The sequence below is a fragment of the Staurois parvus genome, unplaced genomic scaffold (genome assembly GCF_062004578.1).
Source record: "Staurois parvus isolate SC_StPar_1 unplaced genomic scaffold, SC_StPar_1.0 ptg002005l, whole genome shotgun sequence".
Taxonomy (NCBI): Eukaryota; Metazoa; Chordata; class Amphibia; order Anura; family Ranidae; genus Staurois; species Staurois parvus.
In genome coordinates, this window is record NW_028319801.1 from 1 (window position 1) to 26,219 (window position 26,219).

A 26,219-nucleotide genomic window follows, 5' to 3' on the forward strand; every position below is an offset into this window, starting at 1 on the left:
GAACATATACAATCCACCCCCCCCCCCCCCCCCCCCCACAACCAACATGTACAATCCACCCCCCCCCCCCACAACCAACATGTACAATCCACCCCCCCACAACGAACATATACAATCCACCCCCCCCACAACGAACATATACAATCCACCCCCCCCACAACGAACATATACAATCCACCCCCCCACAATGAACATATACAATCCACCCCCCCCCCCCACCCGCTGCCCCCAACCTCGGGATCTGTCCCCTAGGACGAGGCTCATCCGCTGTGAAAGGAGAGAGGAGATACAAGGGGGCACCCCAGCCTGACTAGGGGCATCTGACAAGGGGGGGGGGGGGAACTCAGCCTGACAAGGGGACACCTGACAAGGGGGCATCTGACAAGGGGGCATCTGACAAGGGGGGGGGGGGGGACTCAGATTAAAAAGGGGGCACCCCAGCCTGACTAGGGGCATCTGACAAGGGGGGGGGGGGAACTTAGAGTGAAAAGGGGGCATGTCAGCCTGATGGGGGGGCACCTGACGAGGGCATCTCAGCCTGAGGGGGGGCCTCATCATGCAAGGAAAACACATATAAAAGATCTTATTCTAAAGGTGGGGAGAAGCCCCCGATACACGAAGCCCCCCGATACACGAAGCCCCCCGATACACGAAGCCGGACCTCCTGAGCTGAAAGAATCCAACACGGTCTTCTCCGTCCAATCCCAACCCAGAGCTACAACTGGTGCAAATGCTGCAAACCACCACTGGGGGGCAGAGCACACACAAAGGTTCCTTCAATAACTAACTGGTCACATGACAGGGCAGAGCCCAGGACAGACCATCTCTGGGGTCACTACTGGGGGGTCCATCATACCAGAAGAGCCGGAATCGGCCTCAATACTACACAGCACCATAAATCACAATGCCAAGCAGAGACACGCAAAGCACACGGCAGCAGGGACGTAGCACGCGTGTCAGCAATGGAGACACTATGGTGCACCGAATGACCGCCCGCCCCACCGCATGGAGCACGTGTTCTTAAGACGGCCCACCCACTGCGGGGTCAGGAATGCCGCCCAATGGGGGAGGGGGGTATATCCATAATCCTCACTCCTCTCTCTCTACATCAGGCCCAGGAAATGTGCAGAGGGGTCTCCTAGAACCTATAGGAAGGGGTCCCCGCGTCCTGCAGACAATGGCGCAGTCTAGGTGGGAGGACCCTGGCGCTGCATTAGGCGCAAACACGGCATTTATGATCATTACAGGATTTCCCCCAATTCATGAGACATGTCAGTGTGACTGTCCACCACCATCCCCCCACCCACCCCTCCGTCACCCCCTCCCCCCCTCCGTCACCTTCCACCCACCCCTCCGTCCCTCCCCCGTCCCCCCCCTCCATCACCTTCCACCCAACCCTCCGTCACCTTCCACCCACCCCTCCGTCCCTCCCCCGTCCCCCCTCCATCACCTTCCACCCATCCCTCCGTCCCTCCCCCATCCGTCCCCTTCCACCCATCCCTCCGTCACCTTCCACCCACCCCTCCGTCCCTCCCCCGTTCCCCCCTCCGTCACCTTCCACCCACCCCTCCGTCCCTCCCCCCCCTCCATCACCTTCCACCCACCCCTCCGTCCCTCCCCCGTTCACCCCTCCGTCCCTCCCCCGTTCCCCCCTCCATCACCTTCCACCCACCCCTCCGTCCCTCCCCCGTCCCCCCCCTCCATCACCTTCCCACCCATCCCTCCGTCACCTTCCACCCACCCCTCCGTCCCTCCCCCGTTCCCCCCTCCGTCACCTTCCACCCACCCCTCCGTCCCTCCCCCATCCGTCCCCTTCCACCCATCCCTCCGTCACCTTCCACCCACCCCTCCGTCCCTCCCCCATCCCCCTCTCCATCACCTTCCACCCATCCCTCCGTCACCTTCCACCCACCCCTCCATCCCTCCCCCATCCCCCCTCTCCATCACCTTCCACCCATCCCTCCGTCACCTTCCACCCACCCCTCCGTCCCTCCCCCGTCCCCCCCCTCCGTCACCTTCCACCCACCCCTCCGTCCCTCCCCCATCCGTCCCCTTCCACCCATCCCTCCGTCACCTTCCACCCACCCCTCTGTCCCTCCTCCCCCATCCCCCCCTCCGTCACCTTCCACCCACCCCTCCGTCCCTCCTCCCCCATCCCACCCTCCGTCACCTACCACCCACCCCTCTGTCCCTCCTGTCACCCCTTCCACCCACCCCTCCGTCCCTCCTGTCACCCCTTCCACCCACCCCTCCGTCACCCCCTCCGTCCCTCCCCCATCCATCACCTTCCACCCACCCCTCCATCACCCCCACCGTCCCTCCCCCATCCGTCACCTTCCACCCACCCCTCCGTCACCCCCACCGTCCCTCCCCCATCCATCACCTTCCACCCACCCCTCCGTCCCTCCCGCGTCACCTTCCACCCCCCCCCCATCCCTCCCCCACCCTATGTAAGTGGATGCATCACAGATGGGAGCCAAGGAGACGGCACACAGCGCTCCGCCATCTCCCTACCTTTCCCATTTAAATTCCCAAAGCCAATTTCCGGAGAATTTGTTGATGATTGGTGGATTTTGATGGATTTCCCGACAATCTGGTGTGCGCGGCCCGGCCCAGTCTCATTGGCTCCCAGCACATACAGTGTTAGTGGGTGTGAGGAGGGCGGGTGAGCGGTGGCAGACATGGGGGGGGTGGGGGGGTGGCGGGGTACGGTACCTGGTGATGAGTCGGCCGCGGTCCAGCTGCAAACTATAGAGAGGAGCGAGAAGACAATCACAAAGGAGAGGTGACACCGAGCTCACACACAGCCAGCAGGGGACACAGGCGGAGGGGGGGGGAGGGGGGTCAGGCTGCAAGCTGCTCCTACAAATCCCACCACAGACCCTCTACAACAGCACACATCATCGGAGGCGGAGCAGTGACACCAGGGAGACGACCCCTCCCCCCTTCCTCTGCCGCTACATTCACATAGAAGACAAAGGGGGGCAGCAGAGAGCAGGAAGTGCAGCAACCAATCCGATGTCAGCTTACTGGGATCAGGAGTATAAAGGAGGACTCCGACACTAGGGGTTCAATCCTCCTTTACAAGGACACGGCTTCTGCTACTGGGACATCTTCAGTCCTGGGCACCAGGGTGGGAGGGCAGAAAAGAATGTCCCTCCCACTTCCATCTTGGGTTACCCTCAGGCTATAGCCCCTCCCACTCATAAGGCTCACCCTTACCAAGGTCATGCCCCTTCCCCTCGTGTGTTCCCTTAACCAGGTCATGCCCCACCCACTCATGTGTTCCCTTCCCCTTCCCCAGGTCATGCCCCTCCCACTCGTGTGTTCCCTAACCCTTACCCAGGTCATGCCCCTCCCACTCGTGTGTTCCATTCCCCTTCCCCAGGTCATGCCCCTCCCACTCGTGTGTTCCATTCCCCTAACCCAGGCCATGCCCCTCCCCCTCGTGTGTTCCGTTCCCCTTACCCAGGCCATGCCTCTCCCCCTCGTGTGTTCCGTTCCCCTTACCCAGGCCATGCCTCTCCCCCTCGTGTGTTCCGTTCCCCTTACCCAGGCCATGCCTCTCCCCCTCGTGTGTCCCCTTACCCTTACCCAGGCCATGACCCTCCCACTCATGTGTTCCCTTCCCCTTACCCAAGCCATGCCCTTCCCACTCGTGTGTTCCCTTCCCCTTACCCAGGCCATGACCCTCCCACTCGTGTGTTCCCTTCCCCTTACCCAAGCCATGCCCTTCCCACTCATGTGTTCCCTTCCCCTAACCCAGGCCATGCCCCTCCCCCTCGTGTGTTCCCTTCCCCTTACCCAAGCCATGACCCTCCCACTCATGTGTTCCCTTCCCCTAACCCAGGCCATGCCCCTCCCCCTCGTGTGTTCCCTTCCCCTTACCCAGGTCATGCCCCTCCCACTCGTGTGTTCCCTAACCCTTACCCAGGTCATGCCCCTCCCACTCATGTGTTCCCTAACCCTTACCCAGGTCATGCCCCTCCCACTCGTGTGTTCCATTCCCCTTCCCCAGGTCATGCCCCTCCCACTCGTGTGTTCCATTCCCCTAACCCAGGCCATGCCCCTCCCCCTCGTGTGTTCCGTTCCCCTTACCCAGGCCATGCCCCTCCCCCTCGTGTGTTCCGTTCCCCTTACCCAGGCCATGCCTCTCCCCCTCGTGTGTCCCCTTACCCTTACCCAGGCCATGACCCTCCCACTCATGTGATCACTTACCCTTACCTAGGCCATGCCCCTCCCACTCATGTGATCACTTACCCTTACCTAGGCCATGCCCCTCCCACTCATGTGATCACTTACCCTTACCTAGGCCATGCCCCTCCCACTCATGTGATCTCTTACCCTTACCTAGGCCATGCCCCTCCCACTCATGTGATCACTTACCCTTACCTAGGCCATGCCCCTCCCACTCATGTGATCACTTACCCTTACCTAGGCCATGCCCCTCCCACTCATATGATCACTTACCCTTAACTAGGCCATGCCCCTCCCACTCATATGATCACTTACCCTTACCTGGCCCATGCCCCTCCCACTCATGTGATCACTTACCTTTACCTAGGCCATGCCCCTCCCACTCGTGATCACTTACCCTTGCCTGGCCCATGCCCCTCCCACTCATGTGATCACTTACCCTTACCTGGCCCATGCCCCTCCCGCTCATGTGATCACTTACCCTTACCTGGCCCATGCCCCTCCCACTCGTGATCACTTACCCTTACCTGGCCCATGCCCCTCCCACTCATGTGATCACTTACCCTTACCTGGCCCATGCCCCTCCCACTCATGTGATCACTTACCCTTACCTGGCCCATGCCCCTCCCACTCGTGATCACTTACCCTTACCTGGCCCATGCCCCTCCCACTCATGTGATCACTTACCCTTACCTAGGCCATGCCCCTTCCTGCACCCAGGCCATTCTAGTCCTAGGTCGCCCTTGAAGAGGGTTCCTCCTAGCTGTGAACACCTCAGGAAGATGATTTTGGACTGGTTGCTATGGGTTACTGCACTTTGTTCCAGCTTGTTCAGTAAGCCTGATAGTGTACCCCCAATTGTATCTGGACCCCCCAATTCTGAACAACGGCAGCCCATATTACGGTTCTGACATGCGGGTGAAGTTCTGCCTGGTGGATCATCATTACAAAGTGTTCAATCCTTTCCTCCTGCCCCTCCGACATACAGCTCAGTACATTGTACTCCACGCCTGTTGCCAGCGGCGTCAGCCATGTTGTGGGAGGAGCCCATATTCTACTACACAGTACCCCTGCGCTCACCAACCTATCACAATGGAGCAATACAGAGGCAACGTAACCCAATGAATACAAGAATGTGAGAGCCCAGATGGGCCGGGATACCTGCGATGTCACCCACTGCGTTCAGGGAAACTGCCAGATCTCCTAGTACTGTCACACCGCGCATGCGCGAGATGAAGCGTAATACCGCGCCTGTGCGAGACGAAGCGTAATACCGCGTGTGTGCGAGATGAAGCGTAATACCGCACCTGTGTGAGACGAAGCGTAATACCGCGTGTGTGCGAGATGAAGCGTAATACCGCGTGTGCGCGAGACGAAGCGTAATACCGCGCCTGTGCGAGATGAAGCGTAATACCGCATGTGTGCGAGACGAAGCGTAATGCCGTGCCTGTGCGAGACGAATTGTAATGCCGCGCCTGTGCGAGACGAAGCGTAATGCCGCGCCTGTGCGAGACGAAGCGTAATACCGTGCCTGTGCGAGACGAAGCGTAATACCGCGCGTGTGCGAGACGAAGCGTAATACCGTGCCTGTGTGAGATGAAGCGCAATATCATCCAATCAAATCTACTGATGAAGTCACATGATGAAGCATATAGCTGGACGTGGATTCCAGAAGACTGTCCATGACCTTGTTCCCATCCCCCCTACACGTAGGGACCCCCGCACTCACCATCCCCCCTACACGTGGGGACCCCCGCACTCACCATCCCCCCTACACGTGGGGACCCCCGCACTCACCATCCCCCCTACACGTGGGGACCCCCCGCACTCATCATCCCCCCTACACGTGGGGACCCCCGCACTCACCATCCCCCCTACATCTAGGGACCCCCGCACTCATCATCCCCCCTACATCTAGGGACCCCCGCACTCACCATCCCCCCTACACGTGGGGACCCCCGCACTCACCATCCCCCCTACACGTGGGGACCCCCGCACTCACCATCCCCCCTACACGTGGGGACCCCCGCACTCACCATCCCCCCTACACCTGGGGACCCCCGCACTCACCATCCCCCCTACATCTAGGGACCCCCGCACTCACCATCCCCCCTACATCTAGGGACCCCCGCACTCACCATCCCCCCTACATGTAGGGACCCCCGCACTCACCATCCCCCCTACATGTAGGGACCCCCCGCACTCACCATCCCCCCTACATGTAGGGACCCCCGCACTCACCATCCCCCCTACATGTAGGGACCCCCGCACTCACCATCCCCCCTACACGTAGGGACCCCCGCACTCACCATCCCCCCTACACGTAGGGACCCCCGCACTCATCATCCCCCCTACACGTAGGGACCCCCGCACTCATCATCCCCCCTACAACAGAAGGCGGGTGTGCGCCCACTTACCGGAGAGCGGGTCTGTGGCTGGGTCGTCATTGTCTGGGGTGGCTGCGGATACACCAGTGTGGGCGCCGTGGCATTCTGTCCTGTGGCATAAGAGGCCTGAAGAAGAAACTTCACGTTAGAAGTCAGGAGGAAGATTAGAGAAGTGACCCCATGTAACTAATCAATTATCAATAATAATCAATAAATATCAAATAATAATAATAAATATCAAATAATAATCAATAAATATCAATAATAATCAATAAATATCAAATAATAATAAATAATAAATATCAAATAATAATCAATAAATATCAAATAATAATCAATAATAAATATCAAATAATAATCAATAATAAATATCAAATAATAATCAATAAATATCAACTAATAATCAATAATAAATATCAATAATAATCAATAAATATCAAATAATCAATAATAAATATCAAATAATAATCAATAAATATCAAATAATAATCAATAATAAATATCAATAATAATCAATAAATATCAAATAATAATCAATAATAAATATCAAATAATAATCAATAATAAATATCAATAATAATCAATAAATAATCAATAATAAATATCAAATAATAATCAATAATAAATATCAAATAATAATCAATAAATATCAATAAATAATCAATAATAATCAATAATAAATATCTATAATAATCAATAAATATCTATAATAATAAATATCAATAATCAATAAATATCAATAATCAATAATAAATATCAAATAATAATCAATAATAAATATCAAATAATAATCAATAATAAATATCAACAAATATCAATAAATAATAAATATCAATAAATCAGATGAATAATCAGTAAAAATCCCAACCCCCATCTGACTGTATGTATGGACTCTGCACAGTCCCACTTCCCCTGTCCCGGATGCCGGGTGTCATTCTCGGTATCTGTCCCTATTCTGTATGTATGGACTCTGCACAGTCCCACTTCTCCTGTCCTGGATGCCGGGTGTCATTCTCGGTATCTGTCCCCATTCTGTATGTATGGACTCTGCAAAGTCCCACTTCTATGCCGGATGCCGGGTGTCATTCTCAGTATCTGTCCTTATTCTGTATGTATGGACTCTGCACAGTCCCACTTCTCCTGTCCCGGATGCCGGGTGTCATTCTCAGTATCTGTCCTTATTCTGTATGTATGGACTCTGCACAGTCCCACTTCTCCTGTCCCGGATGCCGGGTGTCATTCTCAGTATCTGTCCTTATTCTGTATGTATGGACTCTGCACAGTCCCACTTCTCCTGTCCCGGATGCCGGGTGTCATTCTCAGTATCTGTCCTTATTCTGTATGTATGGACTCTGCACAGTCCCACTTCTCCTGTCCCGGATGCCGGGTGTCATTCTCAGTATCTGTCCTTATTCTGTATGTATGGACTCTGCACAGTCCCACTTCTCCTGTCCCGGATGCCGGGTTTCATTCTCGGTATCTGTCCCCGTTCTGTATGTATGGACTCTGCACAGTCCCACTTCTCCTGTCCCGGATGCCGGGTTTCATTCTCGGTATCTGTCCCCGTTCTGTATGTATGGACTCTGCACAGTCCCACTTCTCCTGTCCCGGATGCCGGGTGTCATTCTCGGTATCTGTCCCTATTCTGTATGTATGGACTCCGCACAGTCCCACTTCTCCTGTCCCGGATGCCGGGTGTCATTCTCAGTATCTGTCCTTATTCTGTATGTATGGACTCTGCACAGTCCCACTTCTCCTGTCCCGGATGCCGGGTGTCATTCTCGGTATCTGTCCCCGTTCTGTATGTATGGACTCTGCACAGTCCCACTTCTCCTGTCCCGGATGCCGGGTGTCATTCTCGGTATCTGTCCTTATTCTGTATGTATGGACTCTGCACAGTCCCACTTCTCCTGTCCTGGATGCCGGGTGTCATTCTCGGTATCTGTCACCATTCTGTATGTATGGACTCTGCACAGTCCCACTTCTCCTGTCCCGGATGCCGGGTGTCATTCTCGGTATCTGTCCCCGTTCTGTATGTATGGACTCTGCACAGTCCCACTTCTCCTGTCCCGGATGCCGGGTGTCATTCTCGGTATCTGTCCCCGTTCTGTATGTATGGACTCTGCACAGTCCCACTTCTCCCGGGTGTCATTCTCGGTATCCCGTCCGGTGACACAGGTGATAGGCCCTGATGTTCGGGGACAGGTTGTGCGGATGGTGATGACGCAGAAGACGCGGGGAGGGGGGGGTGACTCAGCGGTGAGGGAGGAATGACTCGGCACTCTGCTGTTTATTTAACTTGCAGTCAGGGACTATAAATATCCGTCTATATTGAGAGCGGCGAGGGGGGGAGGGGGGGGGGGACGTGGTGCGGCTCAGGAATCTGCGCTCTCACACTGTTTACAGATGGCGGCTCACAATCACCCTCAATGACATTTCACACCCGCTCAGGGAAAGGTCTCCACATAACATTGGCGCTGCTTATAAAGGGAGATCACATGACTGAACGAGAACCCTTTGGTGGGAAATCTCGTCTACAGGAGTGTTACTAGCAGGAGGCAAATACTGTGAGGACTGCAGTCATGTGATTGGAGGAACCCGGAGCAGCGGAGGATCTACCCCTCGGCCTGCTACAAATACACAAACAAGGTACAGATCCGGAACTCACAACCAACAGATCTCTCACCATAATATTAGGAGACAATAAAAGGTGGGTGACCAGCCCCCGACCTACCTGTGACAGTCCCGGGGATGAAGCATGCCCAGGAGGTGTTGCAGCCAGATTCGGGTGCCCCTTGGTCAGGTCGTGTGCAGAATACGGCGAAGGGGCGGGAGGTCCCGGCTGCCTCGCTACCTGTGCCGCCACCTGCAAAGAACAAAAACAATCCGTGGGTGACACCTGTGGTCACATGACCGGCGTGGCCATCACCAGTCCGACCTGTGAACACCGATGACATCCGTGGGTGACACCTGTGGTCACATGACCGGCGTGGCCATCACCAGTCCGACCTGTGAACACCGATGACATCCGTGGGTGACACCTATGGTCACATGACCGGCGTGGCCATCACCAGTCCGACCTGTGAACACCGATGACATCCGTGGGTGACACCTATGGTCACATGACCGGCGTGGCCATCACCAGTCCGACCTGTGAACACCGATGACATCCGTGGGTGAAACCTGTGGTCACATGACCGGCGTGGCCATCACCAGTCCGACCTGTGAACACCGATGACATCCGTGGGTGACACCTGTGGTCACATGACCGGCGTGGCCATCACCAGTCCGACCTTTGAACACCGATGACATCCGTGGGTGACACCTGTGGTCACATGACCGGCGTGGCCATCACCAGTCCGACCTGTGAACACCGATGACATCCGTGGGTGACACCTGTGGTCACATGACCGGCGTGGCCATCACCAGTCCGACCTGTGAACACCGATGACATCCGTGGGTGACACCTGTGGTCACATGACCGGCGTGGCCATCACCAGTCCGACCTGTGAACACCGATGACATCCGTGGGTGACACCTGTGGTCACATGACCGGCGTGGCCATCACCAGTCCGACCTGTGAACACCGATGACATCCGTGGGTGACACCTGTGGTCACATGACCGGCGTGGCCATCACCAGTCCGACCTGTGAACACCGATGACATCCGTGGGTGACACCTGTGGTCACATGACCGGCGTGGCCATCACCAGTCCGACCTGTGAACACCGATGACATCCGTGGGTGACACCTGTGGTCACATGACCGGCGTGGCCATCACCAGTCCGACCTGTGAACACCGATGACATCCGTGGGTGACACCTGTGGTCACATGACCGGCGTGGCCATCACCAGTCCGACCTGTGAACACCGATGACATCCGTGGGTGACACCTGTGGTCACATGACCGGCGTGGCCATCACCAGTCCGACCTGTGAACACCGATGACATCCGTGGGTGACACCTGTGGTCACATGACCGGCGTGGCCATCACCAGTCCGACCTGTGAACACCGATGACATCCGTGGGTGACACCTATGGTCACATGACCGGCGTGGCCATCACCAGTCCGACCTGTGAACACCGATGACATCCGTGGGTGACACCTGTGGTCACATGACCGGCGTGGCCATCACCAGTCCGACCTGTGAACACCGATGACATCCGTGGGTGACACCTGTGGTCACATGACCGGCGTGGCCATCACCAGTCCGACCTGTGAACACCGATGACATCCAGCGCTGTCGATAAAGCTGGGCAACACAGGTTCACTTAGCACTTCCTACTTACCGGTGAAATTTCAGTACAACCGCCAAATAAAAAAAATCATCAATATTCGATTTCCCTCCTTTTTATAAAACTCGACCTCCAGGTGAGCTCATTCGGGATCGATCTGCTGCTCTATCATCACTGTAGAACGCCAGGATCAGCTGCAGGTGTGATAGCGCTGGACTGATCAAGTGTATGCGCCCTCCGAGCTGGCACTTATGGTATAGACCCCGTTCTGGCATAGACCTGGTATAGACCCCGTTCTGGCATAGACCTGGTATAGACCCGGTTCTGGCATAGACCTGGTATAGACCCGGTTCTGGCATAGACCTGGTATAGACCCGGTTCTGGCATAGACCTGGTATAGACCTGGTATAGACGTGGCATAGACCTGGCATAGACCCGGTTCTGGCATAGACCTGGTATAGACCCGGTTCTGGTATAGACCTGGTTCTGGCATAGACCCGGTTCTGGCATAGACCCGGTTCTGGCATAGACCTGGTATAGACCCGGTTCTGGCATAGACCTGGTATAGACCCGGTTCTGGCATAGACCTGGTATAGACCCGGTTCTGGCATAGACCTGGTATAGACCCGGTTCTGGCATAGACCTGGTATAGACCCGGTTCTGGCATAGACCTGGTATAGACCCGGTTCTGGTATAGACCTGGTATAGACCCGGTTCTGGTATAGACCCGGTTCTGGCATAGACCCGGTTCTGGCATAGACCTGGTATAGACCCGGTTCTGGCATAGACCTGGTATAGACCCGGTTCTGGCATAGACCTGGTATAGACCCGGTTCTGGTATAGACCCGGTTCTGGCATAGACCCGGTATAGACCCGGTTCTGGCATAGACCCGGTATAGACCCGGTTCTGGCATAGACCTGGTATAGACCCGGTTCTGGTCTAGACCCGGTTCTGGTATAGACCTGGTATAGACCCGGTTCTGGCATAGACCCCGGTTCTGGCATAGACCCCGGTTCTGGCATAGACCCCGGTTCTGGTCTAGACCTGGTATAGACCCGGTTCTGGCATAGACCCCGGTTCTGGCATAGACCCCGGTTCTGGTATAGACCTGGTATAGACCCGGTTCTGGCGTAGACCCGGTTCTGGTATAGACCCGGTTCTGGTATAGACCCGGTTCTGGTATAGACCCCGGTTCTGGCATAGACCCCGGTTCTGGCATAGACCCCGGTTCTGGCATAGACCCCGGTTCTGGCATAGACCCGGTTCTGGCATAGACCCGGTTCTGGCATAGACCCGGTTCTGGCATAGACCTGGTATAGACCCGGTTCTGGCATAGACCCGGTTCTGGTATAGACTCGGTTCTTGTCTAGACCCGGTTCTGGACTGCCGCCTCTCTGATCCCACCAGACCATCTGAAGTCACAAAGCCCAGTACAAACTGCCGCTCATATAAAAGCTTTGTTAGGCGAGGCGTTTCGGGGGGCGGGACTCCCTTCCTCAGGGCTCAGGCGATGATTGGTGATACAATCAGGAAGATGTGATAAGAGAGCCGGGATCGAAGGTAACAAATGTACATCCGGCTGGTTCTGGTGCCCAGCTTTGATCGCAGCTCTCGGTATCCCCCCTACATCCCCAGACACTGTCTGCGCCCTGAAGAAGGGAGTCCAGTCCCCTGAAACGCGTTGGCTGCGTCTCTTATTTTAACGAATAAAGTTTTAAAGGAAGCTGAAAGCTTGGCTCTAGTTGCTCCGCCCATAACCGCTGGATTGATGTGAGTGGACGCTAAATAAAATGTATACGGGAGGCAGCTGCTAAAACCCAGGAAGACCCGCACAGGACCTGCTGTGGATGCAATGCTAACCCATCTTCATTGGACCGGCCGGGTCCAAAACCTGAACACAGCTCAGCCTCAGCAACAAGAAATATCTGAGATTATTGCGCACTTTACAACGCCGTCTGTGGGAGCCTCAAACGCTGATAGAGAAGGACCTGCTGTATACTGTGTGTGTGAGGTCATCAATGGCGGTATACGGTACTCACCGTGCTGTAGACGGCAGGGAAGATTCGCTCATCCAGGGCTCCCCGGGACAGTCTGCAATGTCGGTGGTTAAGGAAGGTTCAGTGAATTGTGAGGAACGTGAAATACAGCCTGACTACTCAACTGACAACCCGCCGCTCCATGATGGACCAGAACAGTACAGGGGGACCTGGCGGGGAGGCGCGCTCCATACGGGGGGACCTGGCGCGTAGGTGCGCTCCACACGGGGGGACCTGGCGCGGAGGCGCGCTCCACACGGGGGGACCTGGCGCGGAGGCGCGCTCCACACGGGGGGACCTGGCGCGCTCCACACGGGGGGACCTGGCGCGCTCCACACGGGGGGACCTGGCGCGCTCCACACGGGGGGACCTGGCGCGCTCCACACGGGGGGACCTGGCGCGGAGGCGCGCTCCACACGGGGGGACCTGGTGCGGAGGCGCGCTCCCTACGGGGGGACCTGGCGCGGAGGCGCGCTCCACACGGGGGGACCTGGCGCGTAGGTGCGCTCCACACGGGGGGACCTGGCGCGGAGGCGCGCTCCACACGGGGGGACCTGGCGCGGAGGCGCGCTCCACACGGGGGGACCTGGCGCGGAGGCGCGCTCCACACGGGGGGACCTGGCGCAGAGGCGTGCTCCACACGGGGGGGACCTGGCGCGTAGGCGCGCTCCACACGGGGGGGACCTGGCGCGGAGGCGCGCTCCACATGGGGGGACCTGGCGGAGAAGTGAGCTCCATACGGGGGCCTGGCGGGGAGGCGCGCTCCCTACGGGGGCCTGGCGGGGAGGGGCAACGGGCCAAATAACCGCTGCCAGACATTCAAAGGTGCAAATCATATCAGCCCTGCCAATAGACGAGGCTGGAAACCACTGACAAGAGTCACCTATTATAGCAGCAGAAAGGAAAAGCTACATTAGTGCAGGTAGGTGCAAGGCGCCAGCTCCCAGGCCAGGTAGGTGCAAACCATCATCCGGGTGCAGGTAGGTGCAAGGCGCCAGCTCCCAGGCCAGGTAGGTGCAAGGCGCCAGCTCCCAGGCCAGGTAGGTGCAAGGCGCCAGCTCCCAGGCCAGGTAGGTGGAAATAGTCGTCTCTCAGCAGAAGACACAAAACAGCACTTCCCTGTGCAGGTAGGTACACACTATAGGCTGCCAGTGTAGGTAGCCGCAAACCGTCAGCTATCAGTACAGAAGGGTGCAAATTAACTCCTGGCAACGGAAGGCGCAAACCGTCATCCCCCAGAAAACTTCACACCCACTTTACATCCTTCCCATACACAGAGGTTTGCAGCTTTCAGCTTGTTAACCATTTTGGGGGAGCCACTGGGGGCCCCTCACTACAGGGGAGCCACTTGGGAGCCGCTCATTACTGGGGACCAGATTACAGGAGAGCTGCTCAGGAGCCCCCATTACTGGGGACCCCTTATTATAGGGAAGCCGCTCGGAGCCCCTCATTACTGGAGGGACCCCTTGTTACAGGGGAGCTGCTCAGGATCACTCATTACAGGGGAGCCCCCATTACAGGGGAGCCGCTCGGGACCCCCCCATTACAGGGGAGCCCCCATTACAGGGGAGCCGCTCAGGACCCCCCCATTACAGGGGAGCCGCTCAGGACCCCCCATTACAGGGGACCCGCTCAGGACCCCCCCATTACAGGGGACACGCTCAGGACCCCCCCATTACAGGGGACACGCTCAGGACCCCTCCATTACAGGGGATCCGCTCAGGACCCCCCCATTACAGGGGACCCGCTCAGGACCCTCCATTACAGGGGAGCCGCTCAGGACCCCCCCATTACAGGGGAGCCGCTCAGGACCCCTCCATTACAGGGGACCCGCTCAGGACCCCTCCATTACAGGGGACCCGCTCAGGACCCCTCCATTACAGGGGACCCGCTCAGGACCCTCCATTACAGGGGACCCGCTCAGGACCCTCCATTACAGGGGACCCGCTCAGGACCCTCCATTACAGGGGAACCGCTCAGGACCTCCCCATTACAGGGGAGCCACTCAGGACCTCCCCATTACAGGGGAACCGCTAAGGACCTCCCCATTACAGGGGAGCCGCTCGGGACCCCCCATTACAGGGGAGCCCCCATTACAGGGGAACCGCTCAGGACCTCCCCATTACAGGGGAGCCACTCAGGACCTCCCCATTACAGGGGAACCGCTAAGGACCTCCCCATTACAGGGGAACCCTTATTATAGGGAAGCCGCTCGGAGCCCCTCATTACTGGAGGGACCCCTCGTTACAGGGGAGCCGGTCAGGACCTCCCCCATTATAGGGGAGCTGCTCACAACCCTCTTTACAAGGGAGCTTCTCCGGACCCCCCATTGAAAAAGGAGAGTTGCTCAGGAGTCCTCATTACAGGGGAGCTGCTCGGGACCCCCCATTACAGGGGACCCCCCATTACAGGGGAGCCGCTCAGGACCGCCTCATTAAGGGAGAGTTGCTCGGGAGTCCACATTATTGGGGACCCCTCCGGACCCCCTCATTACAGGGGAGCCTCTCGGGACCCCCCATTAAAGGAGAGTTGCTCAGGAGTTTACATTATTGGGGAGCCACTCAGGACCCCCCCGTTACAGGGGAGCCGCTCAGGACCCCCCCATTACAGGGGAGCCGCTCAGGACCCCCCCATTACAGGGGAGCCGCTCAGGACCCCCCCATTACAGGGGAGCCGCTCAGGACCCCCCCATTACAGGGGAGCCGCTCAGGACCCCTCCATTACAGGGGAGCCGCTCAGGACCCCCCCATTACAGGGGACCCGCTCAGGACCCTCCATTACAGGGGATCCGCTCAGGACCCTCCATTACAGGGGACCCGCTCAGGACCCTCCATTACAGGGGACCCGCTCAGGACCCTCCATTACAGGGGACCCGCTCAGGACCCTCCATTACAGGGGACCCGCTCAGGACCCCCCATCCGACATCTTCACTAGCGGTTACGAGAGGAGCGGCTTTGTACCAGACAACGTTCACCAATCACTGCAGTTGTTTGGAAGGTCGGGGGGGGGGGGGTCAGTAATCAGCCCTCTCTGCGCTCCCCTCCATCCCCCATCCTGGAAATCCCGGACACATCCAGAGACAAGTCTCCACACCGGAGCGGCTCCTGATCTCGGGGGAGGGGGGACCACCAGAATACATGAGAGGTGGTGGGAGTCAGGAAAGGTGCGGTGCAGAGAATGGCGGCGGCTGTGTCTGGCCGGTGGCGGGGTCGGGGCGCCACTTTCCGGTGAGGAGAGAAATGATCTTTTATTCCAATCACGTGGCGGGAGGAAGCGAGACTTCGCTCTCCTCCAGCTGCAGCCAAACGGCTGATCTAAGCAGCTCAGACTACAGAGGAACAGAGGGACCAGTGAGGAGCAGAGCATGCTGGGAGATGCAGCACACTGCAGATGGCACGCCGGCCCGTCCTCCCACCACACATCTATGGAGAGCTGCAGCCACTGCGGGGTCACTGCACCGCCGGCCCATCCTCCCACCACACATCTATGGAGAGCTGCAGCCACTGCGGGGTCACTGCACCGCCGGCCCATCCTCCCACCACACATCTATGGAGAGCTGCAGCCACTGCGGGGTCACCGCACCGCCGGCCCATCCTCCCACCACACATCTATGGAGAGCTGCAACCACTGCGGGGGTCACCACACATCTATGGAGAGCTGCAGCCACTGCGGGGTCACCACACCGCCGGCCCGTCCTCCCACCACACATCTATGGAGAGCTGCAGCCACTGCGGGGGTCACCGCACCGCCGGCCTGTCCTCCCACCACACATCTATGGAGAGCTGCAGCCACTGCGGGGTCACTGCACCACCGGCCCGTCCTCCCACCACACATCTATGGAGAGCTGCAGCCACTGCGGGGCCAACACACTACCGGCCCGTCCTCCCACCACACATCTATGGAGAGCTGCAACCACTGCGGGGTCACCGCACCGCCGGCCCGTCCTCCCACCACACATCTATGGAGGGCTGCAGCCACTGCGGGGTCACCGCACCGCCGGCCCATCCTCCCACCACACATCTATGGAGAGCTGCAGCCACTGCAGGGTCACCGCACCGCCGGCCCATCCTCCCACCACACATCTATGGAGAGCTGCAACCACTGCGGGGTCACCGCACCGCCGGCCCATCCTCCCACCACACATCTATGGAGAGCTGCAGCCACTGCGGGGTCACCACACCGCCGGCCCTTCCTCCCACCACACATCTATGGAGAGCTGCAACCACTGCGGGGTCACCGCACCGCCGGCCCATCCTCCCACCACACATCTATGGAGAGCTGCAGTCACTGCGGGGTCACCACACCACCGGCCCATCCTCCCACCACACATCTATGGAGAGCTGCAGCCACTGCGGGATCACCACACCACCGGCCCATCCTCCCACCACACATCTATGGAGAGCTGCAACCACTGCGGGGGTCACCACACATCTATGGAGAGCTGCAGCCACTGCGGGGTCACCACACCGCCGGCCCGTCCTCCCACCACACATCTATGGAGAGCTGCAACCACTGCGGGGTCACCACACCACCGGCCCGTCCTCCCACCACACATCTATGGAGAGCTGCAACCACTGCGGGGTCACCGCACCGCCGGCCCGTCCTCCCACCACACATCTATGGAGAGCTGCAACCACTGCGGGGTCACCACACCGCCGGCCCGTCCTCCCACCACACATCTATGGAGAGCTGCAGCCACTGCGGGGTCACTGCACTGCCGGCCCGTCCTCCCACCACACATCTATGGAGAGCTGCAGCCACTGCGGGGGTCACCACACCGCCGGCCCGTCCTCCCACCACACATCTATGGAGAGCTGCAGCCACTGCGGGGTCACCGCACCGCCGGCCCGTCCTCCCACCACACATCTATGGAGAGCTGCAACCACTGCGGGGGTCACCACACATCTATGGAGAGCTGCAGCCACTGCGGGGTCACCACACCGCCGGCCCGTCCTCCCACCACACATCTATGGAGAGCTGCAACCACTGCGGGGTCACCACACCACCGGCCCGTCCTCCCACCACACATCTATGGAGAGCTGCAACCACTGCGGGGTCACCGTTCCGCCGGCCCGTCCTCCCACCACACATCTATGGAGAGCTGCAACCACTGCGGGGTCACCACACCGCCGGCCCGTCCTCCCACCACACATCTATGGAGAGCTGCAGCCACTGCGGGGGTCACCACACCGCCGGCCCGTCCTCCCACCACACATCTATGGAGAGCTGCAACCACTGCGGGGTCACCGCACCGCCGGCCCATCCTCCCACCACACATCTATGGAGAGCTGCAACCACTGCGGGGTCACCGCACCGCCGGCCCATCCTCCCACCACACATCTATGGAGAGCTGCAGCAACTGCGGGGTCACCACACCGCCGGCCCGTCCTCCCACCACACATCTATGGAGAGCTGCAGCCACTGCGGGGTCACCACACCACCGGCCCATCCTCCCACCACACATCTATGGAGAGCTGCAACCACTGTGGGGGTCACCACACATCTATGGAGAGCTGCAGCCACTGCGGGGTCACCACACTGCCGGCCCATCCTCCCACCACACATCTATGGAGAGCTGCAACCACTGCGGGGGTCACCACACATCTATGGAGAGCTGCAACCACTGCGGGGTCACCACATCGCCGGCCCGTCCTCCCACCACACATCTATGGAGAGCTGCAGCCACTGCGGGGTCACCGCACCGCCGGCCCATCCTCCCACCACACATCTATGGAGAGCTGCAGCCACTGCGGGGTCACCACACCACCGGCCCATCCTCCCACCACACATCTATGGAGGGCTGCAACCACTGCGGGGGTCACCGCACCGCCGGCCCGTCATCCCACCACACATCTATGGAGAGCTGCAGCCACTGCGGGGGTCACCACACCACCGGCCCGTCCTCCCACCACACATCTATGGAGGGCTGCAGCCACTGCAGGGTCACCGCACCGCCGGCCCGTCCTCCCACCACACATCTATGGAGGGCTGCAGCCACTGCGGGGGTCACCACACCGCCGGCCCGTCCTCCCACCACACATCTATGGAGAGCTGCAGCCACTGCGGGGTCACCACACCACCGGCCCATCCTCCCACCACACATCTATGGAGGGCTGCAACCACTGCGGGGGTCACCGCACCGCCGGCCCGTCATCCCACCACACATCTATGGAGAGCTGCAGCCACTGCGGGGGTCACCACACCACCGGCCCGTCCTCCCACCACACATCTATGGAGGGCTGCAGCCACTGCAGGGTCACCGCACCGCCGGCCCGTCCTCCCACCACACATCTATGGAGGGCTGCAGCCACTGCGGGGGTCACCACACCGCCGGCCCGTCCTCCCACCACACATCTATGGAGAGCTGCAGCCACTGCGGGGGCACCACACATCTATGGAGAGCTGAAGCCACTGCGGGGGTCACCACACATCTATGGAGAGCTGCAACCACTGCGGGGTCACCACATCGCCGGCCCGTCCTCCCACCACACATCTATGGAGAGCTGCAGCCACTGCGGGGTCACCGCACCGCCGGCCCATCCTCCCACCACACATCTATGGAGAGCTGCAGCCACTGCGGGGTCACCACACCACCGGCCCATCCTCCCACCACACATCTATGGAGGGCTGCAACCACTGCGGGGGTCACCGCACCGCCGGCCCGTCATCCCACCACACATCTATGGAGAGCTGCAGCCACTGCGGGGGTCACCACACCACCGGCCCGTCCTCCCACCACACATCTATGGAGGGCTGCAGCCACTGCAGGGTCACCGCACCGCCGGCCCGTCCTCCCACCACACATCTATGGAGGGCTGCAGCCACTGCGGGGGTCACCACACCGCCGGCCCGTCCTCCCACCACACATCTATGGAGAGCTGCAGCCACTGCGGGGGCACCACACATCTATGGAGAGCTGAAGCCACTGCGGGGGTCACCACACATCTATGGAGAGCTGCAGCCACTGCGGGGGTCACCACACCGCTGGCAAATGTCACTCCCAATCACTAAACTCTCACAGAAGCATCACCATTTTCATGTGATTTCATAAGAAATGAATCCCTGGTGATCCTGCCAGGAAGATCCTTGTTCAACCACTTCCTGTGATAGGGTGACAACACTGTCCCTGCCCCCCCTCCCCAGTTGTGCTCCTGTGTTGTCACCCTGACATGTCTTATACAAGCCAAAAAAGTCATTTTAAAAGTCATGTCCAATCTCTTCATTACAATAATCCCCAATGATCCTGCCATGAAGATCCTTGTTCAGCCACTTCCTGTCCTCCTGGGTTGTCAATCCTGTGGCCTTTTCAAAGCGCACTACACATACACAGCCTATTGTTGTCACCATCAGAGAAATCCCTTCACTGGAGGGCATGGAGACAGGAAGTGGCTGCAACGAGGCTGCAGGAGATCCGCAGCACAAGAACAAAGACAAGTGTGTGTGATACATCGAGGAAACGAACGTCCTTCAGTTCAGGTTACACCTAGTGGGAGCTCAGTCCTTACCCCTGCCGATCACCCCTGACTGTGGGGGGGGGGGGGGGGGAGCCCTGAGCCGAATGAACCAGTGCACTTCCCCACCATGGCCTACGGAGCAAAGCCTGCTGACTTCCACTGCCACGGCGCCACGGCCTATGTCACATATATTCCTGCATGGCGTGTTGGCGTCGGGTCTAGAGGGGCTGCGAATACTTACACGGACCCCCTCTTATCAGGGCAGCCCTCATAAGCATGTAGGGGGGGGCACCATAGGGGAAGGGGGCAAGTGTACAGCCCCTCCCTCATCATGGCAGCCCTCCCATGTATCTAGGGGGGGTGGGCACCATAGGGGAAGGGGGCAAGTGTACAGCCCCTCCCTCATCATGGCAGCCCTCTCATGTATGTAGGGGGGGTGGGCACCATAGGGGAAGGGGGCAAGTGTACAGACCCTCCCTCATCATGGCAGCCCTCCCATGTATCTAGGGGGGGGTGGGCACCATAGGGGAAGGGGGCAAGTGTACAGCCCCTCCCTCACCATGGCAGCCCTCTCATGTATCTGGGGGGGTGGGCACCATAGGGAAGGGGGCAAGTGTACAGACCCTCCCTCATCATGGCAGCCCTCCCATGTATCTAGGGGGTGGTGGGCACCATAGGGGAAGGGGGCAAGTGTACAGACCCTCCCTCATCATGGCAGCCCTCCCATGTATCTAGGGGGTGGTGGGCACCATAGGGGAAGGGGGCAAGTGTACAGACCCTCCCTCATCATGGCTGCCCTCATGTATCTAGGGGGTGGTGGGCACCATAGAGGAAGGGGGCAAGTGTACAGACACCTCCCTCATCATGGCAGCCCTCCCATGTATCTAGGGGGTGGTGGGCACCATAGGGGAAGGGGGCAAGTGTACAGACCCTCCCTCATGTATCTAGGGGGTGGTGGGCACCATAGAGGAAGGGGGCAAGTGTACAGACCCTCCCTCATTATGGCAGCCCTCCCATGTATCTAGGGGGTGGTGGGCACCATAGAGGAAGGGGGCAAGTGTACAGACCCTCCCTCATTATGGCAGCCCTCCCATGTATGTAGGGGGTGGTGGGCACCATAGGGGAAAGGGGGCAAGTGTACAGACCCTCCCTCATCATGGCAGCCCTCCCATGTATGTAGGGGGTGGTGGGCACCATAGGGGAAAGGGGGCAAGTGTACAGACCCTCCCTCATCATGGCTGCCCTCATGTATCTAGGGGGTGGTGGGCACCATAGGGGAAGGGGGCAAGTGTACAGCCCCTCCCTCATCATGGCTGCCCTCATGTATATAGGGGGTGGTGGGCACCATAGAGGAAGGGGGCAAGTGTACAGACACCTCCCTCATCATGGCAGCCCTCCCATGTATCTAGGGGGTGGTGGGCACCATAGGGGAAGGGGGCAAGTGTACAGACCCTCCCTCATCATGGCAGCCCTCCCATGTATCTAGGGGGGGTGGGCACCATAGAGGAAGGGGGCAAGTGTACAGACCCTCCCTCATGTATCTAGGGGGTGGTGGGCACCATAGGGGAAGGGGGCAAGTGTACAGACCCTCCCTCATCATGGCAGCCCTCCCATGTATCTAGGGGGTGGTGGGCACCATAGGGGAAGGGGGCAAGTGTACAGACCCTCCCTCATCATGGCAGCCCTCCCATGTATCTAGGGTGTGGTGGGCACCATAGGGGAAGGGGGCAAGTGTACAGACCCTCCCTCATCATGGCTGCCCTCATGTATCTAGGGGGTGGTGGGCACCATAGGGGAAGGGGGCAAGTGTACAGCCCCTCCCTCATCATGGCTGCCCTCATGTATCTAGGGGGTGGTGGGCACCATAGAGGAAGGGGGCAAGTGTACAGACACCTCCCTCATCATGGCAGCCCTCCCATGTATCTAGGGGGTGGTGGGCACCATAGAGGAAGGGGGCAAGTGTACAGACCCTCCCTCATTATGGCAGCCCTCCCATGTATCTAGGGGGTGGTGGGCACCATAGGGGAAGGGGGCAAGTGTACAGACCCTCCCTCATCATGGCAGCCCTCCCATGTATCTAGGGTGTGGTGGGCACCATAGGGGAAGGGGGCAAGTGTACAGACCCTCCCTCATCATGGCAGCCCTCCCATGTATCTAGGGTGTGGTGGGCACCATAGGGGAAGGGGGCAAGTGTACAGACCCTCCCTCATCATGGCAGCCCTCCCATGTATCTAGGGTGTGGTGGGCACCATAGGGGAAGGGGGCAAGTGTACAGACCCTCCCTCATCATGGCAGCCCTCCCATGTATCTAGGGTGTGGTGGGCACCATAGGGGAAGGGGGCAAGTGTACAGACCCTCCCTCATCATGGCAGCCCTCCCATGTATCTAGGGTGTGGTGGGCACCATAGGGGAAGGGGGCAAGTGTACAGACCCTCCCTCATCATGGCAGCCCTCCCATGTATCTAGGGTGTGGTGGGCACCATAGGGGAAGGGGGCAAGTGTACAGACCCTCCCTCATCATGGCTGCCCTCATGTATCTAGGGGGTGGTGGGCACCATAGGGGAAGGGGGCAAGTGTACAGCCCCTCCCTCATCATGGCTGCCCTCATGTATCTAGGGGGTGGTGGGCACCATAGAGGAAGGGGGCAAGTGTACAGACACCTCCCTCATCATGGCAGCCCTCCCATGTATCTAGGGGGTGGTGGGCACCATAGAGGAAGGGGGCAAGTGTACAGACCCTCCCTCATTATGGCAGCCCTCCCATGTATCTAGGGGGTGGTGGGCACCATAGAGGAAGGGGGCAAGTGTACAGACCCTCCCTCATTATGGCAGCCCTCCCATGTATCTAGGGGGTGGTGGGCACCATAGAGGAAGGGGGCAAGTGTACAGACCCTCCCTCATGTATCTAGGGGGTGGTGGGCACCATAGAGGAAGGGGGCAAGTGTACAGACCCTCCCTCATTATGGCAGCCCTCCCATGTATCTAGGGGGTGGTGGGCACCATAGAGGAAGGGGGCAAGTGTACAGACCCTCCCTCATTATGGCAGCCCTCATGTATCTAGGGGGTGGTGTGCACCATAGGGGGCTGTGGATGGTTCTACAGACCCTACCTCATCATGGCAAACATGTATGTAGGGGTTGGTGGACACATTAGGGGGGTTGTTGACAGTTGTACAGACCCTCCCTTATTATGGCAACCCTCTCCTGTATGTAAGGGGTGGTGGTCACCATACCGGGGTTGACGACAGTTGTACAGACCCCCTCACAGGGATTTGGAGATCTCTGCGGATGGTGACCTCCAGAATACAGGTAGGAATCATCTGGCAATCAGGATTTACATCTGACATTCCTCCAACAGCAGAAAATAAACAGGAAAGCCTCTGGCAGCCTCTCCAAACTCCGGAAGACCTTTCTAATATTTGCATATCTGTGACAGATGAACCGTGGGCCAAATACCAGACTGGACCAGATTTCCTATCAGTACCGGGAACTATTTTCCTGGTGTGGAATCCAAAACCATCAACTGACAAGATTCACTGTAACACAAGACTCAAACCTGATCCAGGGTAAAGGGGTGCAAGGTATCTCAGCGAAGACCTGGGGGAATCTACGACATGACCTAATACCAAAGAATTTATAAACCACCTAGAACTTGGTCCAAGAGAAGACCCAGAAGCAATACGAAAGGCTGTAAAAAGTTAGACTGTAACCATTGGGTTGCACTGGCACCCTGGTCCTGAGAACCTGGCCACCCCTGAAATGCCCCCAAACTGTTACAAGTGTTGGGGTGCAGACAAGGAACAGAGCCCCTCACACAAAGGATAGAGGCCAGAGAGCAAAAGGCAAAAACCAGGCTAGCGACCTACAAATACAATACGATGAAATCAAACCAACAAAAAAGAAAAAGTGACCGCGAAAAAAAAAGTATTGCAAGGAACGAAAAAAACATTAAAAAACAAATGATGGAAGAAACAATCATAACAAATATCTGGCCTCAACAACAAGAAGAGACGTACACAAGTCCGACTGGAACAAAGATTGAGCAACTTCCAGAGAGTAAACAAAACACCACATGATCCTCTAATCTCATCTACAGGAACAGGGTTGTGCAACCCCTAATCCATTCCTCTAGGGGTATCAAATAACCACATTCACCTGGAAACATCAAAGTGTCACTTGCAAGGTAATGTCATCTACAACAGGGCATCAGATTTCTATACAGTGCAATCTCTCATACCTGGATGTAAATTCCAGACTTTCCCATCAGATTCCTGAAGTTCCTGGCTTCCAATTGTTATTTAGGAGTAAAAGTCTCAGTATTGTCCACGTTTAGTTCAGTTGTAAACAGAAAAAGCAACAGATGAACAATGCTGAAGGCCTATACAGATCGAACATCATGTCCCAAGACCTCGAAGGATCAAGATACGTAGGGTTTCAATTTCCTGGAGATCAGAAGATCACAGAGGTGGAGACCAGGAAAACAATCGTATGATCACTGATCTCCATCAGAAGATCTCAGCAACATCCTGTTAGAGGTAGAGGAGCTTTCAACTCAGAAGATTCTCACATATTGGCCGAAATATCAGTGTTAAAGGTTGTTGAAACAAATGACAAGTTCACGGGACCACAGGAGGTCCTTATAATGTTAGAGGTCTGTGTTTGGATCCAGGAGCTTTCAGAAGGGTCAGGGGTCTAGAAAGTCTTGGCGGTAGAGTCAGAGGTCCGAGAAGTCTTGGCGGTAGAGTCAGAGGTCCGAGAAGTCTTGGCGGTAGAGTCAGAGGTCCGAGAAGTCTTGGCGGTAGAGTCAGAGGTCCGAGAAGTCTTGGCGGTACAGTCAGAGGTCCGAGAAGTCTTGGCGGTACAGTCAGAGGTCCGAGAAGTCTTGGCGGTACAGTCAGAGGTCCGAGAAGTCTTGGCGGTACAGTCAGAGGTCCCAGAAGTCTTGGCGGTACAGTCAGAGGTCTCAGAAGTCTTGGCGGTACAGTCAGAGGTCCCAGAAGTCTTGGCGGTACAGTCAGAGGTCCCAGAAGTCTTGGCGGTACAGTCAGAGGTCCCAGAAGTCTTGGCGGTACAGTCAGAGGTCCCAGAAGTCTTGGCGGTACAGTCAGAGGTCCCAGAAGTCTTGGCGGTACAGTCAGAGGTCCCAGAAGTCTTGGCGGTACAGTCAGAGGTCCCAGAAGTCTTGCTGGTAGTTAGGATCTGGGAAGTCGTGGGAGTAGAGTCAGTGTCCAGGAAGTCTCTCCAAAGCATTAAAAGGTCTGGTAGCTCTTGGGAACAGTGTCAGGATCTTGAAGTCTTTGAGATTGTGAAAGATCTGCAAGCACTTGAGAGCAGCTTTTGGAAATGGTTGGGATACAGTCAGGATCCGGGAAGTCTTGGGGGGAGAGTCAGGATCCGGGAAGTCTTGGGGGGAGAGTCAGGATCCGGGAAGTCTTGGGGGGAGAGTCAGGATCCGGGAAGTCTTGGGGGGAGAGTCAGGATCCGGGAAGACTTGGGGGGAGAGTCAGGATCCGGGAAGACTTGGGGGGAGAGTCAGGATCCGGGAAGACTTGGGGGGAGAGTCAGGATCCGGGAAGACTTGGGGGGAGAGTCAGGATCCGGGAAGACTTGGGGCGAGAGTCAGGATCCGGGAAGACTTGGGGGGAGAGTCAGGATCCGGGAAGACTTGGGGCGAGAGTCAGGATCCGGGAAGACTTGGGGCGAGAGTCAGGATCCGGGAAGACTTGGGGCGAGAGTCAGGATCCGGGAAGACTTGGGGCGAGAGTCAGGATCCGGGAAGACTTGGGGCGAGAGTCAGGATCCGGGAAGACTTGGGGCGAGAGTCAGGATCCGGGAAGACTTGGGGCGAGAGTCAGGATCCGGGAAGACTTGGGGCGAGAGTCAGGATCCGGGAAGACTTGGGGCGAGAGT

The 26,219-nt window shown here is 57.8% G+C and overlaps 1 protein-coding gene across 2 annotated transcripts; it reads right to left on the bottom strand.

Annotated features, from left to right (window-relative positions):
• Nucleotides 1-2,441: 2,441 nt before the first annotated feature.
• LOC149433051 (uncharacterized) lies at nt 2,442-26,021 on the bottom strand. Of its 2 annotated transcripts, none has more exons than XR_016308886.1 (4): nt 12,861-13,054; nt 9,319-9,450; nt 6,615-6,710; nt 2,442-2,748 (listed from the first exon to the last, which is right to left on the bottom strand). XR_016308886.1 is itself a non-coding variant. In XM_089664708.1 (4 exons), exons 1-4 carry the CDS (start codon nt 24,571-24,573, stop codon nt 2,644-2,646), a joined length of 360 nt encoding a protein of 119 aa, XP_089520834.1. In that variant the 5' UTR covers nt 24,574-26,021; the 3' UTR covers nt 2,442-2,643. The 2 variants fall into 2 exon arrangements, 1 of the variants encoding a protein (XP_089520834.1); XM_089664708.1 differs by lacking the exon at nt 12,861-13,054 and adding an exon at nt 24,547-26,021.
• Between the last annotated feature and the right edge of the window lie 198 nt (nt 26,022-26,219).